At 44.0% G+C, this 23,908-nt stretch overlaps 1 protein-coding gene across 1 annotated transcript; it reads left to right on the forward strand.

Annotated features, from left to right (window-relative positions):
- The first annotated feature begins 813 nt into the window (after positions 1–813).
- On the forward strand, positions 814–9,279 carry LOC120836000 (carbonyl reductase family member 4-like). The gene is given in 3 exon segments (XM_040208445.1): positions 814–1,099; positions 4,664–4,818; positions 8,839–9,279. Coding segments are annotated over 3 exon segments (882 nt in total).
- Positions 9,280–23,908: the final 14,629 nt, after the last annotated feature.

Consider the following 23,908-nt stretch of genomic DNA (forward strand, 5'->3'; position numbering starts at 1 on the left):
TGTTTTCTCGTAAAAAAAGACGCGTTTTGAAAAAAAAAAAGAAAAAGGTTCAGTTTCGTGCGATTCATTTGTGTCCACATCAGATATAAAAAAAATCAGAACAAATAAAAGTGTTGAGTGGACCTGCAGGTTCGATCTCTCGTGGAAACAACCGTAACACAGTCCCATAAGAAAAACAAAGAAAAAAAAGTAGACTTTGATGCTTTTTCAGAAAATCTTCGCAGCAACCGCAAGATTTATAGGTCAACATCCTGAAGCAAGTATTTCCAAAGAAACTCCAGCAATAATGTACATTTTCAGAGTTTTTCTATCTGGAGGGCCTTACTAGCTACGAACGAATTTCCCATCAAATGGTATGGGCGTGGCCAGCGTAAGTACTTGTAAAGTAAAAAAAAAAATGTAAAGCAAAAAATAATCCACAAATCCTAGCTTGCCTTCTTCTATTGGCACATCAACATTAGGATAGCCCCAGTATTGACTACGTATTCAAGATAACGCAAAATCAGCCGTGACGTCTTGGGTACGAACATTGCAAATATCTGTAAGCCCACGCTGGAAGGTAGCGAATTGCTCTTCTGACCTTACAGTGGCGGAGCTCAACGCCAGCTGCTCTCCACCAGCTGCTTCTTTTTGTCAAAGCTAGCTAACAAAGGCATTGCAAATGGTGAACTTCAGTGAGACCTTTATAGATAGTGGATGGTGCCTGGCGATTCTTCGCCGTATATAAATGCTGATCAGTTTTAAGTGGTCGACTACTTGGCTGCCGTTTTATAGATCTCTGCCTCTTTTCTTCTTAATTCTTCAGTATCTAACATGCTCCACGTCCCCCTTTTTAGCCGTAAGCTTGTGTGTTTATTTTTGTGTTGCTTTATTAACGCGTTCAACGCAGAAGAAATAAGTAAAGCTGAACTGGTGAAAGAAGTGGAGGCTGTCAAGAAGCTGAAGGCACCACTTTTGGTTGGTAAGGTGGCAATTGTCACTGGTGGAGCCAGCGGAATAGGACGGAGTGTCTGCCAGGTACTGGACCGAGAAGGTGCTAAAGTTGTCATAGCCGACATCAATGACGCAAAAGCAAATGAAACCCTCAGTCTTCTAAAAGGTGAGTTGAAGTCCGCTATTTTATTGCAAAGTGTGTTTTCCCGCGCCGGCCAATGTTACTTTTTATGTTTCTTTTTTTTTAAGAATTGGTTTTAAAGTACAGCTATCTTATTTAAAACGCAAGCTGTACTCTCAAAGACAAATATTAGATTTATAAAAAACATCGCGTGATTAAATTGACGATAATCACATTTGCACATGGCGCTTTGCAATAATTATAAAAAAAGAATCATGACCGTCTGTAATTACATATTGGATCATGTATTATAAAGACAGTAATTTACTCACGCGCTCGTGGAGAACCGTCACTTGTCTAGGTTTGCGTCATCCATACACAGTCTTAAATATAATAGGGGTTCAGGTTAATCGGACCTACGACAGAGGACAATGAATGAGGTAGTGCAAAGATAATGATTTATTTTGTACCAAATATTTTTGACTTTTGAAATGTGGCATGCTCACATGGCATATTCGAATGCAATGACATCAAATATTGATGAAAACGATATTTCTCTAAACGATGACATGACCTGCTTAACAAAAACTTCCAAAGTTTTTTTGCTTAGATGAAAAAATCTGGCGATATGTAGCGTATATTTGTCCACGTTTTAGAGCCCCCCCCCCCCCCCCCCCCCCCCGCAATTGAACGATCCTTCTTTTTAATTCAACGATTTTGCACTAAGCGGTCTCAGTTTTTCGCGCTCCTTAATTTTATTTCTTAAAATTAAAGATAAAGCCTCACTGGCTAACTTTTTATTAATTAACTAATGTAGCAACATCAATATTTCAGCATCGTCAGATGAACCAAGAAAAAAAAAGATTCACAGAAGATTAAAAAGCTAGCTTTTGCTATCGGTTGTTTTATGGGTATATTTTTGTATTCGTAAGATCATTCGAATATTGAGATATTCAAAGTGCAATTGAATATGACGTAATCCGGGGCTAATAACATGATACAAAGAGCACGGCTACAATCGCTTTCAGAATAACGTAGGATTTCAATGAATAATTTAGTTTATCCGCTTTTTTAATGTCATGTGATTATAAAATCATAAATGTCCAGCGGAGAATAAAACCGCCTTGCCTGGCGCGCGCGCTAGTCTCAAGGAACGCCACTCCACGGCGCTGCGGGTTCCCGCGCCGGTAAAAAAAACACGTTTGCGCGCGCTCGCTGATTCTGCTTCTCTGGGCGCCAACAAACATGGCGCCGCCTCAAGCATCTACATCGTCGGCAGCCGAAACACTCCGTGGCGTTCAGTCGGATTTCCTTTTTTGTTGAGACGTAATTAGCAAACTAATTAAAAAATATTGAAGTAGAAAACGAAAGTATAAGCCTAATATTGTTTTTGTGAATTTTTCCACAAACCTTTTGGAAATATTTACGTTGTTAGACGCCATTTAGTTGGAGGTTATGGCACGCTCTTAGGCCAGCCCACAGATCAAATTCACCGCTCATTACTACTAGATTGACTTGGGTGATCCGCTGAGCATCCTAAGAAGTACAGTGTCTTCCTTTCGCGACATCCGGTGCTTTAGTCTGGGTATGACGCCTGGAGCGCGTCTTTGACTAGTGTGTTTAGGGTCCTATGCTGCTAGTACATCAAAATGGGTCCAGAAGTGGCAACGAATGTTGTCAAAGAAGCCGAAGTGCTATGATGTTACATGTCGCGATCCTGACGGTTTCTCGTAGAAATGCTAACGAGAAAGTGGGAGTAGCACAACCACCGAACACGAATGTCGCTGTCGTCACGGAGTACCAATTTCTGGCTGGTTAAGTTTCCGTGGACTGCCATGCCGGAGAGTGGCGCACATGTAGGAGGACAGGCGTCTGCCACATACGCCCAGGCTGCTAGGACGCCGCCAGGATTGCGACTGGCGACAGCATGCCACATCAGTGGCGTCATCAGGCGGAAATTGAAGGACTACTTTCTTCGACGACCACACCCGTCGGAGACGCGTTCCAGGCACCATAGTCTGGGGTCTGACACAGCGCTTGCTAGTCCTGCGAACAGGCGAGCGGCAGCCACTGGCATCGTCCGCTATTTCGCCACCGTCTATCCTCGTCTGCCGAACCCATTAAGGGGTGTCCGAACAGGACATTACAAAACGCACGACTCCGACAAATCGTGAAAATTGAAGCGGACGCGCCCGCTTCGCGCCCGCTTCAATTTTCACGATTTGTCGGAGTCGTGCGTTTTGTAGTGTCCTGTTTGGACACCTTTTTAGACGCGGATACGATAGCTGCGCGTCTGCGTCCGTTGTCGCTTCCGTCCGTCCGCTATTCATCCGCCGCCTAAAAATTTCTGCAAAGCTCAGAACACGTGATTATGAAAGCGGTGTTCCGGCGTTCCATCATGCACGAGTCGCGGTCCAATACAAGCATCTGCCGGCGTCTATCGATTTGCGGTAGTAACTTTTAAGCGGCCGAGGACTAAAAAAATCAACAAAATAAATATGTTGTCCTTCTAGTTTTACTGTTCTTATTATTTTTTTTCGCATGGCATTCGCCAGCAAGGTGGGCGAGCGCCGTGACGCAGAGTTAAAACGCGACTTAAAAATATTCGTTTAGGTAGGCTAGGTGCACAGTAAATCTTGATAGCTGCTTGCTTTTGGAAGAGGAAAGAATTAGAACGTAGGCAAATTAACGCACTGTTTTCTTCAGACAAATGGCTAGCGAATCCTTACCTGTGCAGGTAAGAATCTTCTCGGCATTAAACCATGGTTGCACTCACAACTGTTTCACAATTCACAATGCAGCGGGGCCGTTTTAACAGGAACCAACATAATATTCAGCACTAACGCGCAGAAAGGAACAAATCAAACCAGATCAACCAACATAGCTGACGTGGTACTCTAGATTTAGGCCACTCCCGCTATGAACCAAATCAACTATCCGCACCGCTCTTCTGAAGGCGTGCGACGCTATGCTTAAACAACTCTTACTACGAACCCAAGCACCCCCACAGCGCTTACGAAGGCGCGTACTTGCGACAGTTGTTTGTTGCAAACTGCGTCGGTTGAAGAGATTTTCATCTAAGAACATTGTTGAACGCACTGACTCGTCCTCTTAAACATAAGCGTGCTTAACAAGCTACGTTCATTGAGTACGCCGTAAACGCAGTCTTGTTTGTTATCGCTTGAAATTGAAGCGGCAAGGCAATCTCAGTATATTTTTTTAAAACACTGACTCTATCTAGAATATTTGCTTCTGAAACATACATATAGTGTCTCTATAAATACTATCACGGCACGGAGAAACCATTTTGCAGCGAACATTTCACACGTCAATCTTCTCTCTAAGCAATGAGAGCCGAGAAAATATACTTAGCTTTCAAAGCTTCGGACGGGGCTTAGAGCAGGGCTACCCACACTACAATGCGTGTAACAGCGTAAATAATGCTAAACAATATTTTTAGTAACAAACTAAAGAAAAACTATTAAGCATTTTAAACATGTTTTACTTCAATGCCCTTTTGAGTGTTTTTATTGATGCTGGCACAAAAAATATATGGGGTTCTAAGTTGACAAATTATTGACGCTTGCACTCCTACCTTTTTTTTCGCAGGACAGAACCACACGGCAATTCACACCGATGTGTCAGTCCGGGAAAATGTAACACACCTTTTTCAAAAAGTTGAGGAAATATACGGGACCGTCCACATTGTTATCAAGAGTGCTGGAATCGTCCATACACCATCCTTCGTAACAAATGTAACTGAAGCCGATAACTGAAGCCCAATGTGAATCTATATGTGAGTATAACGAGCCACTGTCTTCTCTAGAGGTTTTTTATTGGCATTAATTTAATTTGTTTCGATGAACTTTCATAAAGCGTCTTACGCATCGGGCTTATACTAACGTAGCGGACTTATCGGGATTCCTAACCATATCATATGACCTACCGAAAAAGCTTTTAAAAGTTATAAAATGAACATCCAACATGCGCTATGTTACAGAATGTAGATATATTATTTCCATTAAGTTTTAAAATTATCGTATTTTTGTACAAAAGTGAGCGCCATAGTTTTCGTCGTTAAACCAATGGTAAATCAGGGCATAACCAAATTTAGTTGCATTTGATTAGGCTCTTTTATAGCACGAAGTGTTTACCGCACGCGAATTCATGGATCTGGTATCTACGACGAAAAACGTGAATATTGCACAGCAGCTTATACTGGATTAGTTTCTGTGATTTAGTGGTTGCTTACTCTAAGACACGGCGGAAGAAACACATTTAGGTGCTGACTCTGGACGTTCTTCCTACGGGAAACGAGCGACCAGATCGTGTTCGGAGCTAGGTGAGCCTTAATTCGAAGAAGAAGGAAGAGAACACAGATTTACAAACTCTTGCGACTTGGTGGCGGCATGGCGGCGGTGAGGTACAAGAAGAAGCGGCAAGCGAGGGAATGCGGGACCATCGCTGGGAGAAACAACCGGAGCGGTCGGTTTGGGAGGGACCCCATACTTGGGCGCCGTCTATCCCCGTGTGAGTGAAGCACTCGGTGCGCCGAACATAATGTGGCCGCCTCGTAGGGTCAAAGCACTAGTTGCTTGAGGCGGTCGAGAAATTTACGTTTCAAATCCGGATCCAATGTAAAAGACGCATACTATCGCTGCTGCCACCACAAGCACAGAAATCCAAGAACACAGCGTGCTTGAAGATGAGAGGAAGTCGCACGAGGCTTGCGTACGTTTTTCGGCCGACCGGCAAAGTCAATACAAGCGGCTTATTTTTCCTCCACGCGGAGCGCACAGGCGAAGAGAGAAAAGTGGAAAGAAGGACCGTCACACCTCGCTTGAAAAAAACTTTCTCGCGCCGTAATTAAATGGCTATAAAAATGTTATTTTTCGTTGTAAATTTCTTTAATGACATCATGTTTTCCATCGAGGATGTATAAATTGTTTTTTTCGTTTACATATTTTTTTAAGTGGCCACAATATGAATAGAGTTACTAGTATTTATATCTTAAAGGTGGAAACCAGGATCGCAATGGAGCTGTTGATTGCTCTCCAACAAAGTTTTTTTAAAACTATAAAGAAAAGAGTGAAAACTATGTGTAAATTTAAAACATAAGTGAGCTAAATAGGATCAGCTTCAACAAGCTGTGCCCATGACAAAAAAGAAAGAATACTCAAATTAGCACCATTAAATCCTAGGATCAAGACCTGCCAGACAAAGAATTAGTAACCGTCTATGTCAAATGCGAAGAGAAAAATAAAGGGCTACGAAGAAAAAGAAACGAAAGTGATAGCTGTAGTACGGTCGTGAAATGCGAATGAAATGGTGCCGTCGCGTACATCAGGATCGAAGCTTCCAGGATAACAATTATCATTGTTATCCGGGAAGTGTGTAAGCACGGTGGAAGCTTCTAAAATCATCCAACATTACGCCTTGCAACGGGATACTTCCAAAGTAGAATTTCGCATAACGCGAGGAATGTTTGGAAAAAAGCTGTTTGAAACAGACGACAAAAAGGTTCTCCCTTCGTCGTGCCATTCTTGGCGGGACGCTAAGACTGCCCCCCTCGGTCTCCCCGCGCGGCAGGCCAACGATAAGTACCGACTTGCACCTCTGCGCGCCAAGAGGGGAGAAGAGGTTTTCCGGCGACGACAGCCCACGACCTCAAAATCCCTGCAAAGTATCACCCGCAAAGCTTCCGCTTTAAAAAAAAAAAAAGAAAAAAAAAAAAAAGCGAAATGAAATGTTACTAGCGAGACAGCGAGCCTGAATGAAGACCCATCCACAATTTAGAAGCAGCGGCGGCGTCGAGAGAGTCCCCACTTTGGGTTGGATCAGGGCTTCCGCTTGGTGAAGACACAAAAACTTCTCGCCGCGAATAAGTCGAGTGACATAAATTTTTTAAGTAGATTTAATTAGATACTTTAATTGATGTTTAGGTCAGGTGCAGTTAGGGTGGAAGCCTTTAAATTCTCCACTACAGTTAGCGCGAAAACTGAAAGTGTTTATGTCACGTGAATTGATATCCTCGCCAAATATAGCAGGAAAACTTAAATGTTGTATAGGTAAGTGATATCAGGTCACTTGAAGTCAATTTTCGGCTAAATTTACCGGTTAAAGTAAGTTTTTGTATAGCTTTTATGGCGTCGGGACGCATTACAATAAAGTTTTCTTTACACTTAACAGGAAAAGTGAATTGGTGGATAGATCACGTGATTTAAGTTCAGGTGACATAAAATTTCTCGTAAATTGAAAGGGAGGGTGGATCCATACATACGTCCTGTGACGTGAGGTCAGGTTACGTAAATGTTTCCGCTAAACTTAGCTGTGAAACGTAATAGGTGTATAGGAGAAGTGTCCTACCCGTTATCTATACATCAGTTACGTTTCCTCGCCAGATATCGGCAAGAAAATAGGTGCCCCGTGTCATTGGCTAACGTGACATATATTTTCGTTTCGATATTGGGCGGAAAAACGTAATTGGTGTATAGATCACGTGACGTCAGGTCATGTGGTATAAATTGACATCCTGTTAACTAAACACCAATTCAAATTTGCCACTAAATTTCGCGGGAATGCACAGACGGAAAGACAAAATTTTGGGATTGAGGATTCCTTAAATACCATTTCCTGCTTTAACATAATTTCTCTTCTTTTAGACGCAACACCAGATGCGTTTTGAAATTAAGCTTATGAAACTAAGGTTGCGTTTTGGAAAGCTTGTTCTGGAGTCAAAGTTGCTTTGGGAAATGGCAGACCACGAGAAAAAAATCTAGACGTCTGTTTTGAATCTGGTGGTAACGTGGGATAGATGGGAATCTGTGGCGATTCCTCGCTTCTCCCAGCGGTCGAGAGTGGTCCGACACTTGATGCCACATGTGTTATTATCACAATATGCAAGCTAGCAGCAGCTTTACAATGACAAAGACCAGTTAAATATTTGAAAATTAGCCTTCAACTAAATAACGCAGGCAAAAAATATTTAGAAAAAAAAAACAAATCACGGGTGTTATTTTATTTTGCATGGACAATACGTCTAATTATTGTACTAATGAAAGAAAAGGAAGAGGCTTCAATACTTAAATTTTGTTTTCATTCCTTGCTCGTTCAGCCCTGGAGAAGAAGATGGCACTGGTACCAACACGCAGATTATGCTGCGCTCTGTGGACTTGAATAGCAGGACTGCATTCGTCAGCCTAGCCCACCAAACTAGTATTTAACAGTTTGAAAATGGGCAAGCTTCGATATTCTTTGGTGGTTAATATTATTATAATCGGAGGTTTCCCCTTTTCCTCAAAACCTGAATGGGTACACTAGCAAAGCATTTAAAGTGGTAGTTTATTGAAAATCATCGGTACAGGGATTTTTATATTTTGTTCAAAAAGTACTGTGCTGTTTTTAAGTTCTCGTTCACGTTTTACAAACAGCGACTGGTGAAGGAGGAATTCTTTCTTGAGAGTTTTTTTTTATAACTTTTAATCAATCCCACTTGGAGTATACGTAAACTAAAATTTTATTTTATTTTTACTGATGCTCGTGTTGTGAACTTTTTGGTGGAGAGAACGAACAAGTCATTTACCGACGGGACACATTTTTTTTTTTTTTGACTATGAGCGTAGTAGCAGTTCGATAGCGAACTCCGGGCTTTCAAAGTGTCAATATCGAGCATGCGCCCTCGTGATGATGAAGCCTCATTCAGGTCACCATGCTCGTGCTTGTAGCTTAGAATTCGCTCGTACTCAATGTGAAACGAGGTATTTATTATTTTTTTATGTTGACAGTCGTAAAACAACTAACGTATTATTCTTTAATTACAGGGCACTTACCTTGTCACTCAAGCAGCTGTGAAATCGATGCTCAAGAATGAAAACGCCACAGGCGGGACCATTTTAAACATTGCCAGCGTATCTGGCAAGGGCGGTCGCCGGTACCTGAGTGCTTACTCGGCTTCGAAGGGCGCCGTCATCTCCTTTACCAAATCTGTGGCGCTGGAAGTTGCACTCAAGGAGATTCGCGTCAACACTATTCTCCCTGGTTTCACGGACACACCCATGACACAGGGCACCCCCGAGGAAGTTAGAAAATGCATAATTGAGGAGATTCCAATGAAGCGGGTCGCGAAACCGCTAGAAATGCCTGAAACGATTGTTTTTATGTGCGGCCCGAGGAGCACGTACATGGTAGGATCGGCCGTCCTGGTGTCCGGGGGGACGTTCCTTTAACACGAGACCATCAATAATTAAATAAAAGAAAATATCACCCAGTGATGTTGTTGTTAATGCGCTGAAATTGAATGCCATACCTTTGGAATCATTGTACTTCCTGAAAGACATGGAGGGTTGAATTCCAAAAATGTCCGGATTTCAAGTTGAGAAAAAAAAGGACGATCATTAAAAAAATATTTTTGTGAGCCTTTTTATATTTTGCTTTTTCATGGCGAATATTAAAAAAAATGCACCAAGAGAATGCAATAAAGATAGCAATTAGATTATGTGTTTTTACAAGATCATTTTTAATGCACGCTAAGTCTGGTCCTCAGAACGAACCGAATTTGTTTTAGTGAGCCAGATTTGTATACATAAATATTTCTCGAGAGGATATAAATATTAATATTATATTTAACAGTAAAAACATTATGATAGCAACAAAGAAAAGTATTTTCGCAAAGTTGTCTGTAGATGAAGCATGTATTCTACTCAAATGCCTTAGGTGCAGGTTTCAGAAAATAAATTAATAGAAAAAATACTCTCCGTTTCTTATCTAAAGTCAGTAAAAAGAGAATAAGCGTTTTTTTGACCCCGCTACGTACAAACTGCGCAGCATGGAGCAAAAAATGCAAAAAGCTTTTTTGAGACGAATACACGAAACGGGACTAGCTAATCCCGCCTAGTGTGGTGGAATGTGTGACTATGAGCGTCAATCAGGTGTGTGACTGTCAGCGTCAATCATAGCGTATAAGTATAAAAAATAAGCCACGTAAACACAGCTTTCTAAAAAAAAAACGTTTTAGTACATTCAGTTTATTGGTTTATTTATACCCTATGCACGCAGAAGCACCCGGTATTCCTTCCTGCTATGAATATAATATGTTTATTATTTACGCAGTTTTATTATTACACAGGACATTGATTAACTTTTTCCGCCGTACTTTGCTGCAGAAGTCACGCACCTATACCTTACCGGACGGACAGAAGAGACGCACGCCAACTTATATATACGCGCTTCGCACACCTGACACATAATACGCTGGATGGATTTTATAAAACAAACGTCAATCTAGTGCATGCTGGGACGCACTTGAGCCAAAAATGGAGAAGCGTCGTCGCCATTTTAGTTTGTTACGGCGGCGCGGCGCCGGAATCTACAATATATCAATTGGAGCGTGCTCGCAGACGGCGGCGCGTTACCGGCAGCCAGAGCAGACCAATACGAGCCTACGCGTTTGGATGTGGGATGCGTCATGAGCCGAAAATAGCGACGCGTCGCCGGCATCCAATGAAAGCGCCCGCGGCACGATCAAAGCATGGCGGTACTTAGATAAGTCAGGATATAGGTACCATTCCGTACAATGGACATATTCTCGAGTACACTAGAGGTGGTTTAAGCACACTTTTTACATACTAGAGCGATAAGTCCATATACATTTTATCTGCTTCTTTCCACCGAGAGTCGGTGGGTGTCCTGCTAGGTATCCGAGAAAGAGCTGGCATTCTATAGCCTTCGAATTACAAGTAGCATTTCTTCGCTCACCGATCATAAACGATCAATTTACCACATTTATTTTCGCCGTGTGTCACAATTCTGAGAGTTGCTGGAAAAGTTTCTCAAATGGAATAAAACACGATGTGCATCAGCTTTAAAACAATCATGATTGCCAGTGACTTTTATAGTGCAAAAAAAAAAAAACATGTCTACAAGCGCAATCGTCCATGAAAACGTCTCTACTCCAGATATTAAATGAATCAGTCGACAAAGGTTATAAAGTCGATACACTCTAAAAAAAGGTTTGTAATATAACAGAAAATATCCGGAAAATATCGCTCAAAATAAGTAAATGGTGGTTAGATCAAAATGTAGACAAGCTTATCGGTTAAAAAACGGGGCTTATGTTATTTGTCAAGAACACAGTTTTTCGGTAAATGAACAGTCTAAAGATGCTTGTATTAACGGTAAAAAAACAACCCAGCACTTCTACACAAAAAAACGTCGTTTTTCTTTAAATAAACACTTTACAAAACGCCCTGTTTTTTTATCAAAGACTTGAGCGTCTTGGTGATCTACATTGACTTAAAACGAAAGAAACACTTGTGTGTTTCTTTCGTTTTAAGTCCTGTTTTTCTGTAAGAAAACAAAGCTTCTGTTATATCCACATGCCAAACGTTTTTGGTGAATAAACAGGGTGAACAAGTCAGAATACTGTAAGAATACAAAAACTTTCCTCATTCCTGCAAAATTATTTAAAATTAAATTAGAAAAGAAAGTCATAAAGAAAATAATTTGTCTTTATGAAGGAATGCTTCTTCACACGATATGGTACAGTACTCTCGGGCTATAATTAAATGCGAACAGCGGAGCGCGTGGCCGTCCACACATGCTTAGGCCCGTTTGCTCACAGCGCGGTTAAGCGCTAATGGCGGCTAAAGTTAGCCACAGTATACAGGAAAGGAATTTTGAAATCACGTGACTGGCAGAGTAAGGACGGCGGGGAAACATGGCGGTGCCCCGGTGAGTGAGCGCCGCCCGCTTCGGCACCAATATGCCGTAGCTGCAATATCGGGCACGCCCGCGTTAGTCAACAATGAATGGTGCAGGAGGCTTTCGCTTTGCCCTACCTCACCTAAATCGCAAAGCCTGAGCAATGATCTCGCCGCACTTTTTAGATAATATTTTGATTCTGGCCATTCCTAAGCCTAAATGAACGCGATAATTGTCGGCATGGCAACGTCTTTGGAAAGTGGATTGCCTTGACTCAATCGACCCGGTGTTGATAGGATACGAAAGCAGACAGCGTCCCAATATACCTTTTTCTAAATTTTCCAAGCACCGAGGTGCATGCTACAAGTGTAGTTACACGCGTTGCACGTGCTGTTGTCTGCAGTAGTAATTGTTCTAAAGCAAAAAAACTCTAAAATAACTTTTTGCCTTGCACGCGCGTTCGTCAGAGCCTTATTATGATTATTTACTTCGAATCTTTTACAAGAGGAAGGCCAGCGCGCGCGTACTACAGAATTACACTTCCAGCGTTCTCCTCGACGCTTGGGTAATTTACCAATAAGGAGAGTTCACTGGGCGCCATATTTGTGGGTGCTGTATTAAGCGCATGCTCAGAACGAGCCCAAAATAATAGGCTGCTAAGATCGGCAATCTTAAGGGTGCGGAACGCACGTTATGAAAGAACTGTGGAAGCTCGCCATCAGCACGCGGTCAGCAGTCGCGCACACAGCTACGGCCGCCTGTGAATACTTCCTATAGACGCTTTCAGGCAGCTGTGCATGGGCGCCGCCATAACCAACCTTCAGTTTTTGTTCCCTCTTATTCCGTTCGCTCCACTTCATCATTACCACAGCAGCAGAGGTTATTGCCATTTTAGATGTAGCTGTGTCCTTCTCCCCAGCCTACGCCTTTGTGGAGGATCGTCAACGCCCGCTTCAGTGGCTGGGCATCTCGGTAAGACAAGAGAAGGTCGGTTATGGCGGCTCAATCTGGCGCGTGCTGAAAGCGTCTATAGGCCTATTTTCACTGGAGCCAAATTGCAGGTTTTTCAATTTATGATGGTGTTATATACAGTTCTTATATGCTGGCCAAACATGCTTCCGGTGTACCTCCCGCCTTTCACTGCTCACTTCTTCCTTATCGTTTCTTGGGCTGAATTTCGTTGTCCTCTTTTGAACTTGGAACGAAATTTCAACGAGGCTTGTCTTCAATTCAGACAGCCAAGCATTTAGAAATTTTCCAAACAAGGGTGAATTTAGTTTTACCTTACCCAAAATCTGTACCACGAGCAACAAAAAATTTGTCGGCTCAAATGTATGCAGCGCTAAGTAGCGAGAACCCGGTAGCGCGCGTTTTTTGGCCCCCCTTTTTGGGGATTTTTTCTCTCACGGTAGCGACTTATATTCGCTACAACCAGTCGGTGACACCAGCTATCACAATACGAAGCTATCGCTCATCCAGCCCTCGTCGAACTTGGCTAGGTACTTGTCGGTACCTAGTAGAAAAGGGCGGTTAATTTTTAACCGGGGTTAAAGTTAACCGGCTTCGAGCAAAGGGGCCCTGAAGACCAACACCAATGCGATCGCGAACGTTTAAGCTACGCACGTCGCAGCCATTTTGTCAAACGAAGCAACGGGGCCATGCGTGGCTCCCCGTACCACTACCCAGCCAGTCACGTGATTTGAAAATCGCTCTCCTAGGTACTGCGGCTAACTTACCACCGAATTCAGAAACCTCACTCAAACTACACTCAAACTGAAGGGCCCCTCCACTTCCTCGAGGAAGGCGCGAGGGCCGGCGCTGGCCAATCGCGAGGACGGATCCGCCGTCGCGATTGGCCAGAGCCGGCCCTCGCGCCTGCCTCGAGGAAGTGGAGGGGCCCTGCAGTTTGAGCGTAGTTTGAGTGAGGTTTCTGAATTCGGCGGTTAGCCGCGGTTAGTGCTTAACCGCGCTTCGACCAAACGGGCCCTGGGCGCCTCTGGAAACTGATAAAACTGCCGGAAAGCAGGGCACTGCGATGGTGTGCGTATTCTCCGATGTGTTTGACCCAAGAACAGCACAGCCCACGCTTCGACGCTGCGCCGCTGGGTGCCGGGGGTGCCGCTGGAAGTTCCACCACACCCACTTTCGTTGGCTCGGCACGAGCCACGCGAAGAAGCTCGCCGCTCGCATGAAGCAGGAACTGAGCAGGAGCAAGTTGGTTACGCGGGTGTCAGCGTAGCATGACCGCTAGCGTCATGCTCCCTTCTTAATTGCGTCGTGTTTTTTTTTCTTATTTTTTTATACGCGTTGCGACTTTGTTTTTATGTGCACAGTATAGCCGAATCTCTACGACATTCGAAAGAGAGAAACAAGAGGAAACCGAGGACGACTGCTGGCGACTAAGTGAAGCGAATTACTAGGCAGACTTTTGTATATCAGCTTCCAGCGCCTGCATTTATCAAAATACAAGTCCACCACCTCCTGTATTCACCAAACATTTAAACCAAGTGCAGAAACTTTATAATTGCGTACTTTTAGCAGGCCGTTACCGTGTTCCGCGTACAGCACTAGAGGAGCCTCTGAAGCACTGCTTTTAAGAACGCGCCATGCGGTCACGGTATCACCCGGCCGCGCGGTTAAATGCACACTTCAAAGGCCCCGGTAGTAAGGGACGCGAAACACGGTAACGGTTCACTAAAAGTCCCTATTAACAAACCACATTTTGAAGGCAGCCAGGATCTCGTTCAGCGTGCCCATTGAATTATCACCCCGTGTTGAGAAACCCGAAATAGAAGTTTTAAGGAGCTCGTTCGTGTACGGAAGTCCTGTGGAGCTGGATTGACGTCAGTTATTAGAACCACGCAGATGTCCTCGCGAAAGGCCAGGAGCGCGTATCCTGCAAAACAGTGCGTAATAAGAAACGCGTAAAAAAATCAAGCTGCACAAGTGAGGGGGGCGTGGCCCCGCGGTTATGCTCCATGGACGCGCGCGCAAGGCGCGCTCTCGCCAGCAGCTTGCTCCAGCTAAGCTCCTGCTGCGAGCGGCGAGCTTCCTCGCGGGGCTCGTGGCGAGCCAACGAAAGTCAGTGATGTGGAACTTCGAGCGCATCACCGGCGCATCGTCGAAGCTTGAGTTGTGCTGTTCGAGGGTCAAGCACACCCGAGTGGGGCACACACCCTCGCAGCGCCTTACTCTCCACCCCGCGGTTTTATCAATTCCCAGAGCCTCTAGGAGGCGCAAGTATGTGTCGACGGTCATGCGCTCTGTTCGCATTTCATTCGAAACGATACCACATAGAAATGTTGCAGCCGTGTGTTAATCTAGAGTACAGTCCCAGCGATAGCTGCGACACATCACGGCGGAGTCATTTGGCATCAGCGTCTGATCATTTTGTTCAGAACGCTTTTTTTTCTCTTTTATTCCTGACCGCGTGTAAGCGTGTCTCCCTGCACGAGCTATTGGCATTGAGTGCTACGACGGGATTTTGATAACGGCTATATTTTTTTTCAAGAGAGCGCATGCTGCGCGCACCGGGTGCTACAAAAACCCTGGGTATGACGCTGGTTGTTAACGCCGTGGTGTAGCTCTGTGGTAACACCGCTCAGCAGGAAGCGTACCCAGATTCGACTCCCATGGGCCGCGGCCTATCTCTTTCAAGTATTTCTCAACGTCAACGAAAAGACACCATAGGTCCTACAACGCAATCTACAACCCACACAACAACTACCACTACACTCTAAAAAACAAAAAGAGAGGAGGAAAGGAGGAAAAACGTATTTTGCTCCTCGTCGCCAACGGAGAGAAGGAGGTTGCTCCCGTTCCTTCATTTCATCAATTTACGTGCAGCGCTGGTGACGCGAGAAAAAGGGACCAAATCGCCTCCGTGTTCGCGGCGGCAGAGGCGGTAGAGCCGTATGAACTACCCCAATGTTTTAAAAGACAACCTTTCGTGATATCTTCAAATTTCAAAAGGGAGTGGAGATCAGTCGCATAAATAATGGGAATGCGCAGACCCCGACTTTGTCGAAATAAAAGGGTGCTCACATGACGAAAAAATTTAGCGTTCGCGCTTTACAATGAATTGATAGACGAGTATGCAGTGCCACACAATCACAATTGTGAGAATGATTTTTTTTTTGTGGTGTATTCGTAGCCCATTGCCATTCTCCGTAAGTGCCTTTTATATTTACGGCAACTAAGGGTATAAACTTTAATTTTAGATCAAACATATTTTTATAAAAAGAGAGTATGGCGGTTACATCAAGGCCGTCGTCTCTACCCTGTGTGTTTTTGGGCTTGGAGGACGATAGATGGGACGATAATCGTCACGCAAATGGAATCACAAACTAAGTTTTGATATTTTCTAAAACCTCTAGTATAAATCGGAATCAATTGTGCATTTTAACATAATTCGCCAAATTAATTGCAATGTTTATTTGATGTGTTTTAGTTAATTAATCTACTGTGGCTTAAATGGAGGTGCTTATATAGTAAGAGACATATACTATTCATTCTAAAAATTTCAAAAATAAATAAGTATTAAGTAGGAGTAATATTTGTTCAGGCTCTAAGAGTTTTTGCTACAAATGTCGCAGTCACCGGCCAAGCTGAATTAAAAGATAAGGCCGCCATATATAGCGATCGGGTTAACGTGGTATGCGTGGAGGGTGATGACGGGTTTGGCTGTCGTGTTGCTGTTTTTTGTGTGTTGTTCTGTTTGTGTTTGTGAGTTCATTGTATCGTATTTCCTTGCGTTTATGTTTATTTGGATCATGAATAGCGATGTTAATGCCGTGGACACAGTTCACTGTAAAAGGTTTTTCGCAGCATGAAAAAAAAAAGAACAGATTGATTTTTTCACTCACTTCCTAAACAAAAACAGCTTTTCTTTTTTTACAAAACTATTATTTCTAGGAACAGAAACTGTTTTTCCACAAACTTCGAAAACAGAAGCCCGCTTTTTTTTAAACTTTGTTATTTTTAGAAACAGAAACGGTTTTCTTTTAGGGTGGGCAACAGAAATTTAGGCATTGTAAACGAAGGAAAAAAAAAACGAAAAAATTATTTTTCGGCTAAAGCTATGAAAAAAAAAAAAAAAAGACGACAACAGATAATTTGTGACACGAAAATAGCGAGTCTTGCTCCGTTTTTTCCACACTGTTATGTTTTACAGAGTAGGGGTTGTTGCGCCCTTGAAGCGCACTTTTACTTTGGCGATTTTCTTGGTGGCGCTGTAGTCGTTTGACGAAATACACGACTATCAGCTTAAAAAAAAGACCGTTTTCTCAGACCGAGATTTTCCTCTCGCTCGTGCTCGCCCCACCTGATGTCATTTTTTAAAGCCGAAAGCACAATGCCTGCAGCAGCAATCCCTTAATAAATATTTAGCAGGGCTGTTCCACGAAACGCTTTTTCAATTTCGCCAATCTGCGTTTCGCCGTGTTTGATAAGCAGAGCCCACCCCTTTCGCCATTTGTTTACACACAGATGCCTAGTTATTGCCGTCATTTTCGGTGCTTGTAAAGCTCTCAAGCTTAGCGAGTGGCCCCGTTTGCGACAACAATCAGTAGGTACAATCGGATGCGTATTTGCCTCGTACAAATCCAAGCCTATTCTGTCCTGATTCATCTCGGATTTGCCCCGGCAGCGCCTACTAGTGTTTTATGGCCGCGGACGTGTAGTCTTCTCGGAGTCAGGCTGGTCTTAATTTCGAATATTGACCGGTATGTCAGTACCACGACTACCAGGCGATGCTTCCCTTTGTCACCGACTACTTTGATAGACGCGGTCGATCGTGACGCAAAAAAGCTCAACCAAGTTGGAAAACATTGAGCTCCTGCAAAGAAAGACACAACGGAAGCTCATCAACATGGCGTCCGGCTATAATTCGGGCCGGTAAAACGTCACGTGAAACCAGTCTATCACGGGGATCAACATTGTAACTTCTTACACAACCCGTGAGGTGAAACACAGCGAAAGCTTAGGTGTGTCCTCGGAGTCGCTGAGGTTTCATTTTGGAGCAGATGGACCGAATGAACGTGGTAAAGGGGCGAGGGTCACCATGGAGTCTTCTTAGGCGTTTCGTATTAAACCGTGTAACACACCGGACCAGCATTCTATTGGCGAGGAGAACGAACAGGTCACGCCTCTAGCGGTACGCTTCAGCTGTGGGGAAAACAAACCGCGTTTTCTTGTCTGTTTTTGACCCGAGAAATAGAACATGACGGTTCGAAGGCCGCTCCTCGTGCGACCAAAGCACTGATCAGAACTAGAGCCGCTCTATATGGCAGCGTAGCTGCCAGAGTAGCGCCACGCTTTTCCCTGTGCCGCCTCTCACCGTGATTGGTCACACGCGGTACCATAGCAACGAGCTGAGCTGGCTCGGTTTCCTTAGAAACCGAGTGACAACTCGCCACGTGACCTCGCGTGATGTCACCGGTAAGATGGCAGCGACCAGAGATGGTGGATACGAGTTTGTTCGCTGCGCGTTAGTCGTAATGTGCCGCTGCTTGCTGACGATTTCGGACTTCTTCGTGCTCTCTGACGCAGGTATATCGTGAAGATCTGAAAGAGTATGACTTTATACCTTTTCTGTGCAAGATCTCTCTGGATATTAGCACCTGTGCGACAGCATCAGTCATATCGCCGTAGCGGTGCTCGGAGTCCTGGATGTGTTTGAGGATCGATAAGACATTTTGCATGCAATTTTCGCATACTCCTAGCCTTGTTTGAACGTTGGAATGTCGGAGAATCGATGCGAATTGTATGCGTCGCATGTTGGACCTTGGGGAAGTTGTTTCAGCCCCAGGTAATCGCGTAATCACAGAAACTTTTAGCGAGGAAGCTCTTGCGATCTTCACGTTTTGTACTAATGAACGATTTTACGATATAACTTTTAGGATAACATCTTCGCATTTCCTAGCTTCCTTTGAATCTTGAAATTTCTGAGTATCGAAATGAAACGTACACGTCGTGTGTAGGGCCTAGGGGAAGTTGTTTCAGCCCTGTGTCACCGAATAATCACAGCAACTTTAAGCGAGGAAGCACCTGCGAACTTTAACCTTTTATACTAATCGACGATTTTACGAATTGACAGTTCTGAAGATTTTGACGTCCTTTCTTTGCAATAGCTTGCATTTGATCGCAGTGTTTTTCTTTTTTTTTTTCAAGTGACAAGCTAGCGTTTGTTCAAATAACGTATATGAAATGACCTGCTCTATAACAATGCATCAACACATACTATTAAACTTATATGCTCAGAGGTGTGTTCGTATTTGTTATTAACAAGTTACAGAAAATTATTTTTACGAGTGTAATATTTATTTTTGTAGCTGGGCCCGTTTTGTGCTCATTAATGTCCGTGTGCTATGATGTTATTATCATGCGTGTATGGTTCTAAATATCCTCTTTGCAATGCCTACAAAAGCCATAATGACGTCAGCCGACCCCAGCTCACGCATTTGAGACGAAAACTGCGTCACTCGGACGTATGCGCTCGTCAACAATCAATTCGTCGATGAATATTTGAATTCACGTTCGCGGCCCATGAGTGCACTTGCGAATGACAAGTTCTATGGTGTGCTTAAAAAGCACGGTGGAAGCTTGGGGTCATCGCACCGGTGCACTAGCATGTCACGACCGCGTGATTCTACTGTTTTCTTGTGAGTTGAGGATTAATGCTAAGGAAGAAGAGGTAAAAAATCATTTCATGGCCCCTTTAACACGGGTATGCGTGCTACCCCAGATAAAAATGTTGACATTTTGCACGCCGGTAAACTTCCGGACCACCACTTGGCCTGTCGGCAAGAACACCTCATATCCGGCGTCCGTCTTTTTTGATGGCGTTAACAATCCTCTGTAGACCACCGTGCTGTCCTTGGTTTAACCCCGTCGACTGTTCATCGCCTAAAACGAGGGTGATGCCGTCGTCGACGTCGCTCCTCGCCAGTCGGTGAGATAATCTCATCTTGAATGAATGATTGGGTCTTGAAGAAGTATGGTGCTAAGCATACATTCTCTTACTATGGGGCAGTCGAGCAGCAGTCATGTCCCAAGGCAATCCTCCAGTCATGGCCGGCGTAATCGGATTTTGTTTTATAAGAGCGAAGTCCGTAAGTGCAAGGACGGTACGCTCGTCCCACGAAGCGGCCGCCGTCCCGGCGGCGCGGAAAACCTCTCGCCTTGTCCGTGCACGCTGCAAATCGTCTCATTTCCCAGAAGAAACAGGCACCGCTTCTCTAGAGGCCCGTACCGTACCGCCATGCAAAAGCGTCTTTTGAGTCTTTTACCCCTTTTCAATTAACGAATGGAGATATCAACAAGATAAAGGTTGCCGCCCGGCGTCGCTAGCAGTACGGTTACCATGGCAACCTCCCAGGCCCAAAATGGAGATCACTATCGGCGCTTCTGACGTCGTGCATCTAAATAATTTTGCGTCGTGTCGCTACTCTGGCAGCTACGCTGCCATATAGAGTGGCTCTAGTCAAAAGTACGTGCTCGTTCCCAAAACGTGCTAGAAGAGGTTAAATTTCTGTGTTATGCTGCGTAACTAAACACCGGGCTGCGAGAAAAACAAGCTAGATAAAGCGCCTCCTATAGTTCGATCCCTTGCCCAATAAAGTTTGGGAACCAATGAGTGTGTACTAAGTAGAGAGCATTTCGGCTGTCTGCGTAAGCGCGGAGCGTGTTTTCGTACGTCAGTGCAGTACAAATAGTCACACGTGCTAAACGAAAAGCACCGAATAAACAGGAACAAGGAGACAGACAAGACGAAGTGCACCCTTAAATTAAGGTTCATTGGAGCAAACACACATTATTGATACTATTTTTCTGGTAGCTCGTTTAGAATACAAAACTCGGTATCTGTCAGGTACATTGAAGGTGAACTAACGCACTTGCTTTTCCCTTGCTTTCTGATACAGAATGTATCGGAAAATCCTCAGGCAGTTTTATCTGCGTATGTCCCGAAAATTGTTGCTCGTGCTAACTATTGGTCACATGGGCACCTGTCCCAGTGCTACCAGACCGCCCGGCGGGGACTGCATTACTAACCAGGTATGTTATGTTGCTCCCACGACTGACCATGCATGTTGTCTTGCTTGCTTGTTATATCGTTATCAGCGGCTCGTGCATTATTTTGGCGGAGTGCGGAAAATTGCCTGGGTCGATAAGGAGCGCAGTCGACGGCGCCAAACCACGAAGTGTTTCACTAACAGCTATGGCTGTTACAAATGTTTTTAACAAAATGTGACTCCCTGGAGCTAGAAAACACACAAAACGAAGAACGAACAAAGTTGACATTTTGTATCTGAGTAAGCAGTTCTGGCGTACTCGATGCTGTTTTATGAATTGAACACAACCACTCCGAAGAGCAGGGAGTGAGGAAGCGTGGGTGCCTTGCCCAGCTTTATTTATCTTTTACAGCGAGAGCTCTTAGTGGCCCATGCCCCGATTTCGTGACGGCGTGACAGAAAACGTCATCTGTTTCCGCGCGCATCTGTTTCCACTGCCCCACCCAAAGCTACCCAGGGGCAAAAAAAAAAACAAAAAAAAAACTGGCGTCACGTGACCTTTACCCCAATTCAGTTTCCCCGCTAAATTTGACGGGAAACTTGATGTCACGTGACCTACAGAATAAAACCAGTTTCCATGCTAAATTTAGGGAAAGAACTCATGTCACGTCCTTCACGCACAAAGTCAATTCTCTCGCTAAATTTGGCAGGAAACTCGACGTCACGGAACATACAGTAAAATTCAAGTTCCACGCTAAATTTCTCGGAACAATTAACGTCACCTGAACTATGCACAAATTCAATTTCCCGCTAACCTTAGCGAAAAAATTTACGTCCCATGACCTATGCAATAATTTGGCTTCCCCGCTAAATTTGGCGGGAAAATTGATGTCACGTGAGCTGACGCCACGGGACCTACAGACAAATTCAAGTTTCCCGCCCAATTTAGCGAAAAACTTGACGTCACTTGACTTATATGCCAATTTAGTTTCCCCGCTAAATTTGGCGAGAAAAAGCATCACGACTTTAAAACAATTTATTCGCCAACAGCGTATTTGTGCTAAATCAACGCAATGTCCTATCAATATCAGATCACCGTATGACTCACGATCGGCGCAATGTCAATGCATCGCAATCGTCAGATCGTCGAATAAGCAGAACAGCTGCAGCTGCCTCAACGTATCACGTGGTGTGGTCGTCGCGCAATTATTATTAGTATTGTTTTTCTTTTATAGCAATCGCGAGGAAAAGGGAGGGGGGGTGAGGCAGAAAAAAAGACGCAATGCCTGAATGAGCCTCTGCTCTTTTTCGGTAAGCAGTAAAAAGAAAAAAAAATGTCCGAGACAATTATAAATAATTTTAGAAACAACCGTAAAAACAAAACGCCAGCAAAACTTTTTTTTTTTTTTTTTTTTTACAAAATATGCTTTTCTTTTACCAATACTGCTGAAATTTGGCTTCTAAAATACACTCTTGAGAAGGTTAACGTCCCCCAAGCAGGCGCCATTTTATTCACGGGCATTGACATTTCCAGCCAGTTGCTTAAGGGTGAACTTTTTAGTTGCCGCTTAAACTTCTATTTGCTGAACTTTTGTGGTTTGTATCTCGTGATATTTGTGTATTGTTTACTTGTTTACACAACCAGATTAAAAGCCTGTTATTTTGTACAGTGATATATTTATTTTTTTAAGGGAGGATTTTTTTTTTATTATTTTGCCTTTCGAGATTTTCATTTTCATCACGCCGAACACAAAGTTAGTTGTCTAACGCTGAAGCATTCTCTGTGAAAAAGTTTTGTTTGTGAATTACACACTTTTAGTGGGCAAAAAGTTAATTCCGTGCTTTCACCCTATGACGTATTTCTCGTATTGTACGTTTTAAGACACGGTACTATTCAGTGCCAGCTGAACGTCGCACCCTGAGGTCACCTTTCAAACGACCGTACTCGGCCTTTGTTAATTCGGAACTGTAATTCTCTTTTTTCATAATCGACAAATACCGAGTTCTTTGGTAATTTTTAAATGTCAGTGAAAGACCTATACTATATTCATCCTTAATATGATGCTAGAAGCTCCGCCTTCAGTGGGTGTTTTCTGCCATTTCTAAAGCATGTGCGAACACGAAGGCACACGGAACCAAAGCACTAGTGAAGTCATCGAGCTCGCGCTGAAGGAGGAGTTTCTAACCTCGGCTTAAAGGGTGACTGCAAAAAAAAAAAAGTTTTTTTAAACAGCCTATTTGGGACAAGCATGTCACAAAACCGAACTTCCGCGAAAAAAAAAAACATTTTTTTGTAGCAATATTTACACCATGGGACGTAATTTAGTTACAACTTCTCCAAATTTAAATCTCCCGCTCTTTCGACGCGCGCGGAGTGGCTGTTATACGTCACTCCGTGACGTATAGCAGTCGCTACGTGACATATAATACCAGCTTTCTGGCGCGCGATTTAAAGCGGACGAAATAGCCGCAAACTAAATTCGGTGTCGCGCAATAAATATTGCTGTTAAACATTTTGTTTTGGGCGGAATAATCGTTTTGTGACATGCCTGTCCCAATTAGGATGTTTAAAAATTGTGGGAGCGAGAGCCTGCCACCACGGCCAGAGGCCACTGCCGGCCGCCCAAACTGGAGAACATATGAGGCGCGCAACAGCGCACGTGGGACAGGCGTAGAAGCGTACAAACGAGGGCACACGCCGACAGAAGGGGGGAGACGGACCGTGGTCACGGAGGCGTGCAGTTCGAACGCTCTGGCAATGTTTTACGTTGATAGTAACAACCCATTCCTGTTACTCTAACAAATGTTTCTCGTTATGGAAACCCCGGCTTCGTGTTGTTCCTCCCGGACGGGCATGCAGCAAGGCAAACCTACAACATGGCGCCCAACGTCCTTTTGCTGCCATTCTGTCGGAACGACACGGGGCTGGGTTTTTTCTCTTGGTAGGAAAAAGAAGACGAGGGCCAACTGGCGCTGATGTACTATTCACGGGCTCCCGCTTTCAGAGACCTCAATCACCGGCAAAAAGTATAATCCAACAACAATTCTGGTCTCAATCAACGCAGTTCGTCGCAAGGAACAAGTGCACACCATCATCCAGCGCGTGAGTGAATTTCCCTCGGAAATATCGCTTCTCGAAGTTCCC

The sequence above is a fragment of the Ixodes scapularis genome, unplaced genomic scaffold (genome assembly GCF_016920785.2).
Source record: "Ixodes scapularis isolate PalLabHiFi unplaced genomic scaffold, ASM1692078v2 PGA_scaffold5__190_contigs__length_132052651, whole genome shotgun sequence".
Classification (NCBI taxonomy): domain Eukaryota; kingdom Metazoa; phylum Arthropoda; class Arachnida; order Ixodida; family Ixodidae; genus Ixodes; species Ixodes scapularis.